The sequence below is a fragment of the Schistocerca gregaria genome, chromosome 1 (genome assembly GCF_023897955.1).
Source record: "Schistocerca gregaria isolate iqSchGreg1 chromosome 1, iqSchGreg1.2, whole genome shotgun sequence".
Lineage (NCBI taxonomy): Eukaryota > Metazoa > Arthropoda > Insecta > Orthoptera > Acrididae > Schistocerca > Schistocerca gregaria.
The window spans coordinates 1,093,835,708-1,093,852,454 of NC_064920.1; the positions used below are offsets into that span (position 1 = coordinate 1,093,835,708).

Consider the following 16,747-nt stretch of genomic DNA (forward strand, 5'->3'; position numbering starts at 1 on the left):
TGTGTGTCAGTTTAAGCACATTCGTGTATAATTGTTCAAAGAGGACGTTTCACATAGCACAGTCGTGTACAATTTTTCTAAGGGGGCGTTAGAACACGTCTCGGTCAACTCTTGTTCGCACTGATGGCACTTTGAACAGTGGACGTTACATTTCAGATGTGTTACGACCCGGGGCTCTACCATTCATTAGATCCCTGCGAAACCCTACATTTCAGCAGGATAATGCATTACCGAATGTTTCAGATCCTGTACGGGCCCTTCTGGATAGGGAAAACATTCGAGTTCTGCCATGGCCAGCACATTCTCCAGATCTCTCACAAATTGAAAACGTCTGGTCAATGGTGGCCGAGCAACTGGCTCGTCACAATACGCCAGACACTACTCTTGATGAACTGTGGAATCGTGTTCAAGCTGGATGGGCAGCTGTACCTGCACACGCCATCCAAGCTCTGTTTTGACTCAATGTCCAGGCGTATCAAGGCCGTTATTACGGCCAGAGGTGGTTGTTCTGGGTACTGATTTCTCAGGATCGATGCCCCCAAATTGCGTGAAAATGTAATCACATGTGAGTTGTGGTATAATATATTTTCCAATGAATACCTGTTTATTATCTGTATTTCTTCTTGGTGTAGTAATTTTAATGGCCAGTAGTGTAGTATTAATTTTGGAATGAAGTGGTAAGTAACCATTCTGAAGCAATATTATTTTATTGAAAGTATACAATAATTTTATGAGTAAATTAATTCTCTTGTACTGATGAACTGGCAGATATTATCTCACTCTGATGAACCACCAGCGTCCCTCACATCTTCCTGGAAATGAGAGCATTTTATCGTGGGTGATGATCAAGTCACACCTTGACAACCGCCTTGCCTAGGTTCTCCCCCCTGAGCATGCCAATGAAAGCTTGCGGTGTATTCTGGAAGCCGTCAGTGACGGTCTCCTTGTACTTGAGTTTGCCCTCCCTGATCCACTGCGCCATCTCCGTGAAAGCTTCGTCCCAGCGGCCCCACCAGCGGCCCACCATGAAGCCCTCCATCTTGAGTTCCTTGCCGACCATGTGCATCTGCAAGACGGGCGCCATCGGCACTTTGGTGGCGTTGTAGGTGGAGATGCAGCCGCAGACGGAGATTCGGCCGCGGTGCCTCATGTTGGCTATCACTTCGCCGCTCTGCTCCCCTCCCACGTTGTCGAAGTAGCAGTCGACACCCTGAGGAGCTGCCTCCTTCAGAGCCTTGCCCACGTTCACCGTCTTGTAGTTGAAGGCGTAGTCGAACCCTAGCTCTTCCTTCAGCCACTTAACCTGTAAACACACAGAGATGAATTGACTACACATAAAACTGATGATGGTATAAGCTGCTGTTCATGCATCACCACGGCTTTAGAAAGCATCGCTCCTGCGAAACGCAACTCGCCCTTTTTTCACATGCGGATGCCATATTCCTTGACTTCCGGAAAGCGTTTGACTCGGTGCCCCACTGCAGACCCCTAACTAAGGTAGGAGTATATGGGATTGGTTCCCAAATATGTGAGTGGCTCGAAGACTTCTTAAGTAATAGAACCCAGTACTTTGCCCTCGACGGTGAGTGTTCATCAGAGGTAAGGGTATCATCTGGAGTGCCCCAGGGAAGTGTGGTAGGTCCGCTGTTGTTTTCTATCTATATAAATGATCTTTTGGGTAGGGTGGATAGCAATGTGTGGCTGTTTACTGATGATGATGCTGTGGTGTACGGAAAGGTGTCGTCGTTGAATGACTATAGGAGGATACAAGATGACTTGGACAGAATTTGTGATTGGTAGAAAGAATGGCAGCTAACTCTAAATACCGATAAATGTAAATTAATGCATATGAATACGAAAAAGAATCGATTAATGTTTGAAGACTCCATTAGTAGTGTAGCGCTTGACACAGTCACGTCGATTGAATATTTGGGCGTAACATTGCAGAGCCATATGCAGTGGGACAAGCATGTAATGGAAATTGTGGGGAAGGCGGATAGTCGTCTTCGGTTCATTGGTAGAATTTTGGGAAGATGTGGTTCATCTGTAAAGGAGACCGCTTATCAAACACTAATACGACCTATTCTTCAGCACTGCTAGAGCGTTTGGGATCCCTATCAGGTCGGATTGAGGGAGGACATAGAAGCAATTCAGAGGTGGGCTGCTAGATTTGTTACTGGTAAGTTTGACCATCACGCTAGTGTTACGTATATGCATCAGGAACTCGGGTGGGAGTCTCTAGAGGAAAGGAGGCGTTCTTTTCGTGAATCGCTACTGAGGAAATTTGGAGAACCAGAATTTGAGGCTGACGGCATTACTGTTTTACTGCCGCCAACTAATATTTCGCGGAAAGACCACAAAGATAAGATAAGAGAGATTAGGGTTCATACAGAGGCATATAGGCAGTCATTTTTCCCTCGTTCTGTTTAGTAGTGGAACAGGGAGAGAAGATGCTAGTTGTGGTACGAGGTACCCTCCGCAACGCACCGTATGGTGAATTGCGGAGTATGTATGTAGATGTAGACGTAGAAGTAAGGAGGATATAAAATGTAGGCTGGCAAGGGCAAGAAAAGCAGGTCTGAAGAAGATAAATGTGTTAACATTGTGTATAGATTTAAGTGTCAGGAAGTCCTTTCTGAAAGTATTTGTATGGAAGTGAAACATGGAAGGTAAAAACCTTAGACAGGAAGAGAGTAGAAGCTTTTGAGATGTGCTGCTTCAGAAGAATGCTGAAGATTAGATGGGTAGTCACCTAACTAATGAGGAGGTCCTGAATAGAACTGGGGAGAAGAGAAATTTGTCGTTGAGCCTGACTACAAGAAGGGATCGGTTGGTAGGACACGTTGTGAGGGATAAAGGGATCACCAGATTAGTACTGGAGGAAAGCGTGGTGGTTAAAAATCGTAGAGGGAAACTAAGAGATGAGTACAGTATTCAGATTCAGAATGATGCAGGTGCAGCAGTCACTCGGAGATGAAGAGTCTTGCACAAGATAGAGTAGCATGGAGATCTGCATCAGACCAGTCTTTGGACTGAAGACCACAACAATAACATTCTCTGACACCTTCACCCACCAAATATTAAGAGCCTGAAATAATATAATATCGCCAGTTGGTCACTTTTGTGATCTTTCCAAGGCATTTGATTGTGTAGGTCATGTTATGCGCTTGGGATAGAATAAAGTTTTATGTATTTGAAGGCTTTGTACGAAAGTGGTAAGAGTCATACCTGACAAAGAGAATGCAAAATTTTCTTCTGAATAAATCAGACAAAATTTGGAAGAAGTAGACAAATTTAGGATAAGTTAAGTGACTAAGGACAGATCACGAGGAGTGTTCTGAAGGGTTCCGTTTTGATTCCACTCCTGTTCCTTACACCTGAGAATGACCTTCCACTAAACATTCAAAAAACAGCATTGCTCTTTGTTGCAAACGATACTATAGTATATCTTATTACAGGGGAGTGTTAACGACGTTTTACTAAGAATTATTAAGTGGTTCTCCGATAGTGGGCTATGTTTACATTAAGATCAAACAAATTCTTTTGAATTCTCTTCAACAAATAGTGTCACACCAACAACTGATGTAGATGTGGGGAGGACTCAGTAAATAGGGTAGGCTGCTGCAAATTTTTAAGTGTACATATTGATGAATATTTGCACTGGTAATATGATACTACTCAGTTTCTCGAGCCATTGAGATCAGCTGCTTTTGGGCTTCGTGTAACTGTTAGTCTTGGAAACAGATTAATAAGCATGCTGAAATATTTAGCAAATTACCACTCAATAATGTCTTATGGAGTGATTTTCTGTCGTTTTCATCACTTAGAAATAAACTATCTATTGCATAGGAGCAAGCAGACATAATAATAAGTGGTGATCACCCACGATCGTCACATGGGTTCCTCTTCGTGAAATTAGGCATTTTAGGTGCATCATCTTATATTTTTGCTAGTGAGCTTCGTCATAAATAAACCATCACAATTTGGGTGAAGTGTAATGGACCTTTGTTACCTACTATTAAATGTGTCAGTCACTCAAAAAAGGTATTCAAAGTGCAACAACAAAAATTTTACATCATTTGGATAATGACATGATACATCAGTCAAGTTACAAAGATATTTTTCAATCTAAACTAAAATCATTCGTCCTGGAAAACTACAGCTATTCCTTGAACGAGTTTCTATTTAAATATTCATGTTGTAGTTGTGGTCCTCAGTCCAGAGACTGGTTTGACGCAGCTCTCCATGCTGCTCTATCCTGTGCAAGCTTCTTCATCTCCCAGTACCTAAGGTCGCATACATCCTTCTGAATCTGCTTAGTGTATTCATCTCTTGGTCTCCCCTCTACGATTTTACCCTCCACCAATATTACCAATATTGATTGTTTGTTAAAAAGAGAAAAATGGAGGTTTCATTTTTAGTGGAAGTAGAATTAAAAAAACACTTTCGTACCACATAATTTTGATACAAGTATCTTTCAAATGATGTATGCAGTTTTGAACCTACTAACTAATTAACCATCAATTAATCTATTTTGAGCGCAGACATCAGTGAGAAGAGGGGAGAACCTGCTTATGAGCAGAGCTGTCCACTGGTGGTCTGCAACGTATTGTGATTCACATCGAGAAATATGTGGCTCAGAAACCAATGTGGGATTAGGCGCAAAATAACAGTTCCAAACGAGGGAACACTTTAAAAAGGTGCAAGCAGATGGTACTCCTTATGGTTGTTAAAATAGTATCTAATATACCAAAAGTAACTGTGTTCCTTTTATTCAAAAAACAAAATACGTTTGGTGAAATAAAATGCACATTTTCTTACACTAGAACACACGGATTTAAAAGACTCAATATAATCTAATGACAGAATAACGTAGCCAATGATATTGGACTGAACCATGCTGGCATCAGCTTACAGCCCTAACCATACTTTGCCCATACAGTTCGAAATAGAAAATATTGTTTAATGCAAATTCTTAATACAGCGAACTGGAGAGGGAATCATGAGATTGTACACTAAGGAATTGCATTTCACATGATCTTTGTTAACGCCCCAACGTCAATGACATCGGAACTTTGATCTGAAAAACAGAAACCTTTCTGAGCGAAGAAGCCAGCCACAGAAACGGAAGCACAGAGAGTTAGACTAAGAAAAATGTGAATGCCCAAAGGATGGATGTACTGAATAGAAGAGTGCACGTTGTGCGTAGGGACCATGATCTGCGGTGTTAAGGTACTTCTTCTCATGGTCGATTTAGAATTCAGAGACGCTGTGTGGGCGAAATTTGACAATCTACGTCTAACTTCTCTTCCGTTCGCTGCATTGTGAGGACAGTTATATGACAAGGGACAGCTATTTCGCTGGGACAGTAGAAAATTTTAGTCAATGGGAAGAAATCGCAATAGGAGTCCACAGGTTTAATTTGGAAATGGTACTAATGCTATAATAAATCCTAGTACAGTGTAAACAACAATAGAGATAAAAGTCGTAGGAAAAACTGATGTAGCACAGGAACAGGAGTCAGTCATTAAACACTACTTAGCAATTTTAACGGTACAATCGCAATACGAAAGGAGCGGCCGAGTTTAAATGTGGCCGTGGAAGTGCCCAAGACGACTTCGAGAAAGTACAAGCATTCGCGAAATTATCGTTAAACTGCATGATATGATTTTGGAAGATCGATGTATACAGGTACGTGAAATTGCTAACACTCTAAGGCTATCAAAGGAACGCGTTTTTCACATCTTGCACCAGGAATTCAACATGAGAAAGCTTTGTGCAAGGTGGGTGGCACACATGCTCACTGCGAACCTCAAACGCTTTCGCACGATACTTTCCGAAAAGTGCTTGATGCGTTTTAAGAAAAAAAAGAAGTGACTTCTTGCGTCGATATGTGACAGTTGATGAAACGTGGATTCCCAACAACACACTAGAATCTAAAAAAAGAAAAACAGTCTACACAGAGGCTGTAAGTAAGCTGTTTAGGTTTTTATGTTGGTAACGCCACGTAGCGATCTATATGAAAATCACTGACTGTGCTGTGTGAAGGCGGTGGTTGGTTTGCATTGTTGGAGTATATGCTATTGTAGTGTTGGGCAGTTGGCTGTTAACAGCGCATAGCGTTGCGCAGTTCGAGGTGAGCCGCAAGCAGTGGTGGATGTGGGGAGAGAAATGGCGGAGTTTTGAGAGCGGATTATGTGGACGTGTGTCCATCAGAGACAGTAAATTTGTAAGACTGGATGTCATGAAATGCTATGTATATTATGACTTTTGAACACTATTAAGGTAAATACATTGTTTGTTCTCTATCAAAATCTTTCATTTCCTAACTATGCCTATCAGTAGTTTGTGCTTAAAGTAGTTTGAATCTTTTGTTTAGCTGGGAGTAGTGGCGCTCGCTGCATTGCTGTAGTTCGACTAACGAAAATTTTTGTGAGGTAAGTGATTTGTGAAAGGTATAGGTCAATGGTAGTCAGGGCCATTCTTTTGTAGGGATTCTTGAAAGTCAGATTGCGTTGCGCTAAAAATATTGTGTGTCAGTTTAGTGTTGACCAGAACAGGTAAAGAGCGAAATGTCTGAGTACGTTCAGTTTTGCTCAGCCGTTTCAAAATCAGCTAATGTAAGAGGTTTATTAGCACACAAATTCATTAATTTTTCTATGGGGACGTTTCAAGGCGGGTTCCTCATCTACAAAATACGGTGCCATTGGCGAGAAAGATCATGTCGTCGGTGCTTTGGGGGTGCGAATGTATTTTGTTGACCGGCTACCTTGGAAAAGATACGCTGAAGAGTCAAATAAACTGGTACACCTGCCTAATATCGTGTAGGGTCCCAGCGAGCACGCAGAACTGCCGCAACACGACGCGGCATGGAACACGACGTGGCATGGGCTCGAGTAACGTGTGAAGTAGGACTGGAGCGAAGTGACACCATGAATCCTGCGGGTCTCACCATAAATCCGTACGAGGGGGTGGAGATCACTTCTGAACAGCACGTTACAAGGCGTCCCAGACAAGCTCAGTAATGAACATGTCTGGGGACTGTGCTGGCCAGCGCAAGTGTTTAAGCTCAGAAGAGTGTTTCTGGAGCCACTCTGTAGCAATTGTGGACGTGTTGGGTGTCTCATTGTCCTGGTGAAATTGCCCAAATCCGTCGGAATGCACAATGGACATGAATTTATGCAGTGGATCGGACAGTATGCCTACATATGTATCACCTGTCAGAGTCGCATCATAACACTCCTATTACAGAGCCTCCACCAGCTAGAACAATCCGCTGCTGACATGCATGGTCCATGGAATCATGAGGTTGTCTCCATACCCGTACATATCCATCCGCTCGATACAATCTGAAACGAGACTCGTCCGACCAGGCAACATGTTTCCAGTCATCATCAATAAAATGTCGGTGTTGTCGGGCCCACGCGAAGCGTAAAGCTTCGTGTCGAATCATCCATGATACACGAGCGGGCCTTCGGGTCCGAAAACGAACATGTTTCATTAACTGGTTTGCGCGCTAACACTTGATGATGGCCCAGCATTGAAATCTGCAGCAGTTTGCGGAAAAGTTGCGCTTACGTCACGTTGAACGATTCTCTTCAGTCGTCTTCGGTCCCGTTCTTGCAGGAATTTTTTTCCAGCCGCAGTGATGTGGGAGAGGTGATGTTTTACCGGGTTCTTGATATTCACATTAGACTCGTGAAATGGTCATAAGGGAAAATCCCCACTTCATAGCTACCTCGGAGATACTGTGACGCCGGCCGCGGTCATCTAGTGGTTCTAGGCGCTTCAGTCCGGAGCCGCGCGACTGCTACGGTCGCAAGTTCGAATCCTGCCTCGGGCATGTAAGTGTGTGATCTCCTTAGGTTAGTTAGGTTTAAGTAGTTCTAAGTTCTAGGGGACTGATGACCACAGATGTTAAGTCCCATTGTGCTCAGAGCCATTTGAACCCGATACTGGGACCCATCGCTCGTGCGCCGGCTATAACACCATGTTCAAACTCATTTAAATCTTGATAACCTGCCATTGTTGCAGCAGTAACCGATGTAACAACTGCACCAGAAACTTGTCTTATGTAGGCGTTGCTGGCCGCAGCGCCGTATTCTACCTGTTCAGATATCTCTGTATTTGAAATGCGTGCCTATACAAGTTTCTTTGGTGCGTCGGTGTACAACAATAACTGGAGATTATTACTCTAATAAAACTTGACGAAAGTATTCGTGAATACAGACCCGGCTTAGTAAAGGAAAAAAAATATCGTTTTTCACAAGTTTCTTTGGTGCGTCAGTGTATAACAATAACTGGAGATTATTACTCCAATAAAACTTGACGAAAGTATTCGTGAATACAGACCCGGCTTAGTAAAGGAAAAAAAATATCGTTTTTCACAAGGAAAAAGCATCTTCCCACAAAAAAGTCTTGACAGTGTGGAGATTGAGGGTTTTTCACAACGAAGCGCTGGAACATCCACCCTATTTCGCTAATTTCTCTCCCATGGACTTCCATTTGTTCTCAAAACTGAGGAAATTCCACGCTGGTCAGCACTTTTCATTCAAGCACGTAGCCATTGCGGGTGTGGATGGGTACTTTGCAGCATTGTCGGAGGAACTCTGCAGAGTGGGAATCATGGCAATGGAACAGCGCTGTATGAAATGTGCTGACGTTACAGTACATTATGTTCAAAAATAAATATTCTTTGAAAGCATAAATTGTTGGTTTCACTATCAGGCATAGAAGATTTAAGACCACCTTAGTACACCTAATCGCTAATGAAATCAGAAAAGCACAGTAACGTCAGTATCGACAACACTAAGGAATACGGTTCTTTTATTACTCCTTTCTGAAGCTGTCAGTGGGTCCGAAAGCATTTCAGTACGCAGCCATAACAATTTTTATCATTTACCCAATCTAAAATATCTAAATAGTAGCAAAGCAGTTTTTAAATCCAACTTAATATCATTTCTCCTGGGCATCTGCTTCTATTCCACAGAGGAATTTCTGTCTACTTTTTTCTAAAAAAATGCGAAAAAACGCTGATTTAATTGTTGTTGCATGATCAGGGGTAAAAATCATGTGTTCAATAATATTAATATTAAAAATATACAGACGCTGTAGACTCATTCATTATGCATCATTTAAATAAAAGAATCGTTAACTAAGTAATAAGTGTCTCCCAGTCCTGCTGTTATTCTTCAGATTGGTAAGTTGTTGCCGTCCGGTGTGGCCGTGCCGTTATAGGCGCTTCAGTCTGGAACCGCGTGACTGCTGCGGCCTCAGGTTCGAATCCTGCCTCTGGAATGTATATGTGTGATGTCCTTAGGTTAGTTAGGTTTAGGTAGTTCTAAGTTATAGGGGAATGATGACCCAAATGTTAAGTCCCATAGTGCTCAGAGCCACGGTAAGTTGTTGAAGTACTTCTGATATATAATTCAGTTTTTCTTGAGACATTTAAGTTTTATGTTTATTTACGGTAAGGATGAAAGCCAAGGATTTGAATTAAGTTTGTGTCACAGACAGGAGTCGAAACCAGGTCTCCCATCTTCCAAGGCAGAAATGCTGACCATTACACCACTGCTGCACTAACTACACAAGTCCACTGCCCTCCCCAACGCAAAATTTAATTCATATCTTCAGTTTATTTTTCCTATAGTGACAATTTAGGGAAACGTAAGCTGAAGATACGAACTGAAGTTGAGTAGTCCAGGCAGCAGTGTTACAGTAGTGCTTAGTGGTTTAATGTTTAGCATTCCTGACTAAGCAAGAAGACACGGGTACAAGTACACGTCATGGCACAGATTTTAATTCATTTCTTCAGCTTTCATCCTTATCATAGATAAAGATGACACTTACAAAATGGCTCTGAGCACTATGGGACTTCATTTCTGAGGTCATCAGTCCCCTAGAACTTAGAACTACTTAAACCTAACCAACCTAACGACATCACACACAGCCATGCCCGAGGCAGGATTCGAACCTGCGAACGTAACGGTCGCGCGGTTCCAGACTGAAGCGCCTAGAACCGCTCACCCACTCCGGCCGGCGATGACACTTACATGTCTTGGGTCTGTAGGATCACTTGAGATACAGGAGTTCCCAATTACGCCCAATGCTGGGGCAATGAAGGGAAATTAACTGAAGATATGAATTGAAGTTTGTGTTGGGGAAGGTGTAACACTATTTGTTTATAGTTAATCTAATTTTTTATAATTTTTTGCTTCAAAATTTTCGCATATTGGTACTATATTTTCTACATACCTAAAGTAACGTGTTCTGTACTGGAGGTTGAAGTTCATTGCATTGCATGTGAATAATGCATGTAATAGACTATGTAAATTGTTTATTACAATAAATAATATTCTGACGATATTTTGTATTTAAAAATATTTGTATCTATAAACTGTTGATGTTGATGTAAATTTGACAACTGTTAGAAATGGTCACGCTTAGGACCAATGTAAGAAATAGGTGTTACATAGAAGCTAGTGTGCTTTTGTTTGAAACGAAAGTGGCTTTGGGGAGTCGAAAAGGTGGCAAGGGCGAATTGGCGTGCAACTTAGAGCAAGCGCAGGAAGTAAGCAAGTCATGCAGTCTTTAGGTAGCAGTGATTGAGGCAACACCTTTGTGGAGCAGGAGAATCTTTGCCTGAAAATTTGCACAAAATGGCCTCAGGTGAAGATTGCAAAGAGTTTATGGTATAACTGTGAGTTGATGGGCTACTGTACGTAAAACCGAACGACACCAAGAAGAGAAATTCAGCCAATACAGCAAGATACTTGCTGGCTGTACTGTTGGCAGCGTAGCTGTCACAACAGTTCGCCACACCCAAGCGTACAGCCACCAGATCAGATTTTATGTTGTATTTTAGTTTACTACAGCGTGAGCCATTAATTTAATCTGTTTTTTCATTGAATAATCAGTCTTCAATTTTTAAAAAAACTGTTTCACTCTGTTATTTCATCTTAATCACACACCTATATTGGGTTCTTTCCTGGTGTTTGATTAATCTGAGTATCCAGTTTTTGTGTAAATAATGTGAAAGATTTCTTAACTATTGCAAAGTGTGACAATAAAAGTTTGCTTACATAAAATACAGTCAGAGTGAAGCTAAGCTACTAGAATCTGTTAAATGACTATACAAAATAAGTACAAAGACTAATAGCTTTTGAAAGTAAATTGCAGTTAGAAAGGTTTTCTTGTAGTCAAATGTTCAGTATCTAAGTATTTTAGTACTTAAGTTTGTTGATAATGGAAGGTGCTTTACTAAGAGTTTCTGTTTTAAAAACTTAATGTATATGGGTGTAGTCAAACATTGTTTACGTTGAGCAATATTTATTTGAAGAAGCAACTTAAGCAGTAGGAAGAACGTAGGCCAAATTCATACTTCTGCTTTTCCAGTACTTCACTGTTTGATTTCCTGGATAGTTTTGCAATCGTTTGTACAAATTTTAAACCACTAAATGAACTTGGAACTGAGTTGTCCTAGCTTCATTATAATACTATTCATACTGTGTCTCTTTTTAATCGCTGGTTAAGATCTTAGGAAAAGAATTGAATAGCCCGATTTACTTAACCATTAGATACAACACACCGTGAAATCCTATAAAAAGGGTATCTCTGCTGATTACGTTTTCTATTAACAGGACTCTCGTCGCAGAGTCTAAACTAAATTTATTAAGAAGGTTATATGTGGTAACACAGTGACAGTGTTTTCTGTTATTTAGGTAAAAGCTAACTAAATTACAGTAGTAGTGGTAGGGTTTTAAGGGCACTGCAGTAGTGTAATCGATAGTATTTTTGCCTAGTTGGCAAGGAGACCCAGATCGAATTCCATTTGTGGTACAGATTTTAATTCATTTCTTCAGTTTTCATACTTTTAATATCTTATGGTAAATGAAAAATTATTGCAAAAAAAATGTTCAAATGTGTGTGAAATCTTATAAGATTTAACTGCTAAGGTCATCAGTCCCTAAGCTTACACATTACTTAACCGAAATTATCCTACGGACAAACACACACACCCATGCCCGATGGAGGACTCGAACCTCCGCTGGGACCACCGCGCAGTCCATGACTACAGCCCCTTAGACCGCTCGGCTAATCCCGAGCGACATAAGTATTGCAATTTATGACAATAAATGTTTGTGTCCATTTGGAACAACTTAGTCACTCATGCAAATATCATTACAGACAAGAGGGTTATTGACAGAACCAAAAGTTATTAGGAGGAGTGCTGGACTGGTATGAAGTGTGTGGTAATTACCTTTAGGTCGGAGCCAGCTATGCCGATGACCTTGCAGCCCTTGATGCGGGCTATCTGTCCCACTATGGATCCCACGGCACCTGCCGCGCCACTGACGACCACCACCTCCCCAGGCTTGGGGTCGCAGATGTCGAGCAGTCCAAAGTAGGCGGTGGCCCCGGGCATTCCCAGCACCCCCAACGACAGCGACAGCGGCAGGTCTCCAAGGTCAGGCACCAGCATCGGGGGCAGTACTTCCTCACCTTTAGGTGCAGGGTTGACCACTGTGCGGTCGCTCCAGCCCCAGTAGCCGACCACGTGGCGCCCCACTGGGTAGTCTGGCGATCGACTTTCCACAATACGTGCCACCTGGAAAGTCATACAACAACAGTGCCGCAAGACATTTTCCCAGATACACCTCAAGAAGGATTTAAACGTATATTTAAGAACAGGGTCGTAAAATGTGAGTTCAGTCATAAACCGCGCCATATACACGGATGATACAGGTTGGATTCTAAAGGGGTAGTTGATCGAAGTCTTAGGTAATAAAACACAGCTGAAGTCGAGGAGGGTCTCTGTTTAACTTCTACCAGCAGTATGATGTGTTTGGCCACTCTTCAGATAAAACAGTTTCACAATAAGATCAACCGTGTTCACATTCAATAGTTTATATTCGCTTTTGTGTGTTATCTAACAATGGAAAATCGATAGCACAATCAAGGTATTTAGGAATCTAAGCTATGTCTGAGTATATGAAATTTTTGTTTCCTCCATATTATGAACATAAGTCATGTAAAATTGGCAGGGAGCTAAGTTCTCTAAAATCTCAACAGAATTGCACAAAATGACGCTATACACTGCGGGAAGCGGCGAATTATATCTAAGACTGCATGGAGAATATGCAGTAATATTTCCTAGTCTGTGCTTCTTGTGAATTCGAAGGTAACTATATAAAAGTGTCCTAAAATTATAGTACTGTGATATAGGCAACTGAAGTAACATAACCACTAAATTGCTAGCTGCTAGGATTGCGGGTAGGACTACCTTGTGCGTAACATGCACATTTACTTGAAACTCAGATGGAAAGGGGCAGTCAGCACCAGACTTAGGCTGTAGGACGAAAACTGCAAGAACTTCCTTCTCTGCCCTCAACGCTCAACCTTCCACAAAGCTCCACATGGAGAGGACGACCCTACGACGAACCAGAATATCACTCACTTCACGAAAAGGAAAAAAAAAAAAACAGTGGAACACAGAAGAAGCTTTCCGCTGTTGGAATACAAAATGCATATCTACAAGAAAAAAAAATTCAATATCCGAATTTGCATCAAATATTTCACTATGGAGGACAACCGGATTCAACATATTTTGCTGTCATCGCCAGGTCTTAAAAATCTTTTTCCTGTGGAACATGCTCATTTTACTTTGAACTTCACGACAATTTACCATGTAGATAAAAATTAGCACATGATAACATTATAAATATAAATAAAGCACATAGGTTATTGTAAATAAAATATTTAAAAACAAAGAGCACCTTGAGAAAACTCCTTGTACACACACACACACACGCACACGCACACACACACACACGCACACACACACACACACGCACGCACACACACACACACACACACACACACACACACACACACACAAAGATGTATGCTCGTTACATCATGAAATACAGTACACACTAGCACATCTGTTTGACGTATTCCAGACTGACTGAAACGAATTTCTAGTGGTCTGCAAGCCAGTATATAACTCTCTATGTTGGTAAAACTTGCCTATTTGTTACCTACAGAAATGCTGAAACAACTATTAATTTTTCAGTGGAATTAATCCCTAGTTCAACTGCGTTCAAACCCTTTAGGAAAGAGTACACAGATATACATTCTCTTTGGGTTTGTGGTGAAAAATTCGCAATTTACATTCTTTTGTCAAACATCTGTACTCTAACAGGTTTAACGAGGCCCACCGCGAATTCGTCTCTTGTGTCAACGATATGCGATTAGCGCTACACACTTACTTGCTGGATGATTTCCTATCTTTTTTAGAGTCTATAGCTACCCCTGTTACAATCTAAGTAAATTGCTGATGTCTTAACAAATGTCCTATCATCCTGTCCCGTCTTCTTGTCAGTGTTTTCCATATTTTCCTTTTCCCTCTGATCCTGCTTAGGACCTCCCCTCTCCTTATCAGTCCTCCTGGGCTTCAACATTCTTCTGTAGCGCCACAACTGAAACGCTTTGATTCTCTTCTCTTCTGGTTTTCCCGCAATCCATGATTCACTACCAGGCAGTGCTGTGCTGTAACCATATATTCTAGAAACTTTTTGGTAAATTGAGGCCAATGTTAGATTCCAGCACACCTCTTTCGGCAAGAAATGCCCTCTTCGATTGGGTCAGTCTGCTCTCTATGTCCTCCTTGTTTCATCCTTCATGCGTTATTTTATTTCCACGTAGCAGAAATCCTTCAACTTTTTGTTTCTTGGTCTTCATATTTTATGATGAACTTCTTACTAATCTCTTTCCCGTTACTTCTCATTAAGTTTGTCTTTCTTTCGTTTAGTCTCAGTCCATATACTCTGTTAAACACACTGTTCATTACATGCAATGTGTACTGTAACTCTTCCTCGTAACGTTTCCTCGTGTTCACTGACGGCAGAAAAATCGTCAACAAATCTTACTATTGGTAGCCTTACGTCCTCAAATGTAGTCCCGTCTATGAACCTCTCCTTCAGTTACATTATTGCTTCTACGATGGAGATACTAAAGCGTGGAGGAGAAAGACTGCACCCCGCCATTGCACCTTTATTAATGCGAGCACTTCATTCTTTCTTTTCCATTCTCATTGTTCATTTCTTCCAAAAACGAGTAGGTAATAATGTAAATCAGAATACCAAACGGGAGACGGAACACCTTACCTCAACGCTCATATGTAGTTGGTCACAGCTACACCAAACAGTTCGCACTAGACATTGCGTCTTCGCTATTGGTTAAATGTTTGAGTGGAACTAAAGTGAAGACTCCTTATAAATTGTAGAACTAGTTCTTGTCGGAATTTTCGTAGCTGCACGAGGAGTAGAAACGAAGAAATTACATATCGATCTGAGCATCGTGATGCACAGCTTTGCGAAAAAAGGAAAAGGTTGCTAAGTTGCAAGTGATGAGGACAGTTAAGAAATAGTGGCTTGAGGAAAATGTTTGTCAGAATGTGCGTATCCAAAGAGAAGCTGCTAAATGGACAAATGGTGTACCAAATTCACCAGCACGAGTTCTAGTTTCGCAGAAATATACAAGGAAAGTGGTAGGAAAGCCAAATAGGTTGTCAAAGTGTACCCTGGAATCAACCTAATCGGCAGCTCATATCACAACAGACAATAGGTACGACTTGTGAGCCTTGTAGCGACTTTCAGTTGGTAGTAATGAATCACTTGTAAAAGGATCCAGAGCCAAAATTGCAAATAAAAGCGACAGACAATCATTTAAACAATTGTAGATGACCGTCATTTGTAATAAAAGCAAAATAATACTTGTAAGGAAACCTGTTTCAAAGAGTTAGTTGCCAGAACAAGCCTCGAATGCAACAAATACATGTGTGGAACGACGATATAATTTCTACTAGTACACGTCTTTAAACATTGTACATCATTAAACAATATAGGTCAAATAGCCTCAAAATGTTCGATAGGTATTGGGGCTGATGTCAACGAATCGAGAATTCTTCGAGTATTTCTCCAACGTACGTTTCATTCTTTACCAATGTAAATATCATGCTTTACATGTATGTTATCATTAGCCATTGACAGTTATAAGACTCGATAGATATTGCTTCAAGATATTGTTTGCTGACGAAGCTGTATTCAGGAAAGATTTACGTTCTGATTTGTATTGGATTGTAGCGTCCTCGTTGATTCTGATAAATTTCCATGATAGTGAAACATTTATGAGTGGTGTGAGATTCTTGGTGACTTTATCATTGGTGTACGTCTTACTGAAAATATACTACCCGTCCGCAGTTGCGCCAACTATATTTTTAAAAAAAATTTCAGCATTGGCAGAACATGTAATTCCACTCATGACATGAAAAGATGCGTTCTTTAAACCTGCCAGCACATTCAGACACAAACATTGAAATCGCTTCCTCGCTCTGTGACTACTGGTTAACACATGCGTACGTACGCTGATGGAATCAAATGTTATATTTAATATGGGAATAAGTAACCACGTTTAAAATTTTTTTAAATTCATTTAGGTTGTTGTTTACCTAAAAGTTTATTTTGCTGCTAATGTCTGTATCCTGCAGAATTTCATTCTTGAAGCAAGTTCGAAACCAAAATATTGCACAATTTTTCTAAACGATAACTCTTATCAGCGTGATTATACTTGTGACGGAAAGTTAGCTATTACTTTGTTATTTTAACGTGAATTTCTGCTGTGAAACTATTAGCAAATGTACGCCAAAGTACAGCCCATCAAAACGGAATGCCAGCCACCAAGAATT

At 41.1% G+C, this 16,747-nt stretch overlaps 1 protein-coding gene across 1 annotated transcript in view; it reads right to left on the reverse strand.

Moving 5' to 3' along the window:
* Window positions 1-688: 688 nt before the first annotated feature.
* LOC126282149 (prostaglandin reductase 1-like) overlaps window positions 689-16,747 on the reverse strand; it is a 28,728-nt gene continuing 12,669 nt past the window's right edge. Inside the window, exons 2-3 of the mRNA XM_049981660.1 lie at window positions 12,260-12,607; window positions 689-1,303 (exon numbers count right to left, since the gene is read on the reverse strand). Coding sequence (XP_049837617.1) covers window positions 851-1,303; window positions 12,260-12,607 — 801 coding nt within the window. The 3' untranslated portion in view covers window positions 689-850. The remainder of the gene's footprint in view (window positions 1,304-12,259; window positions 12,608-16,747) is intronic.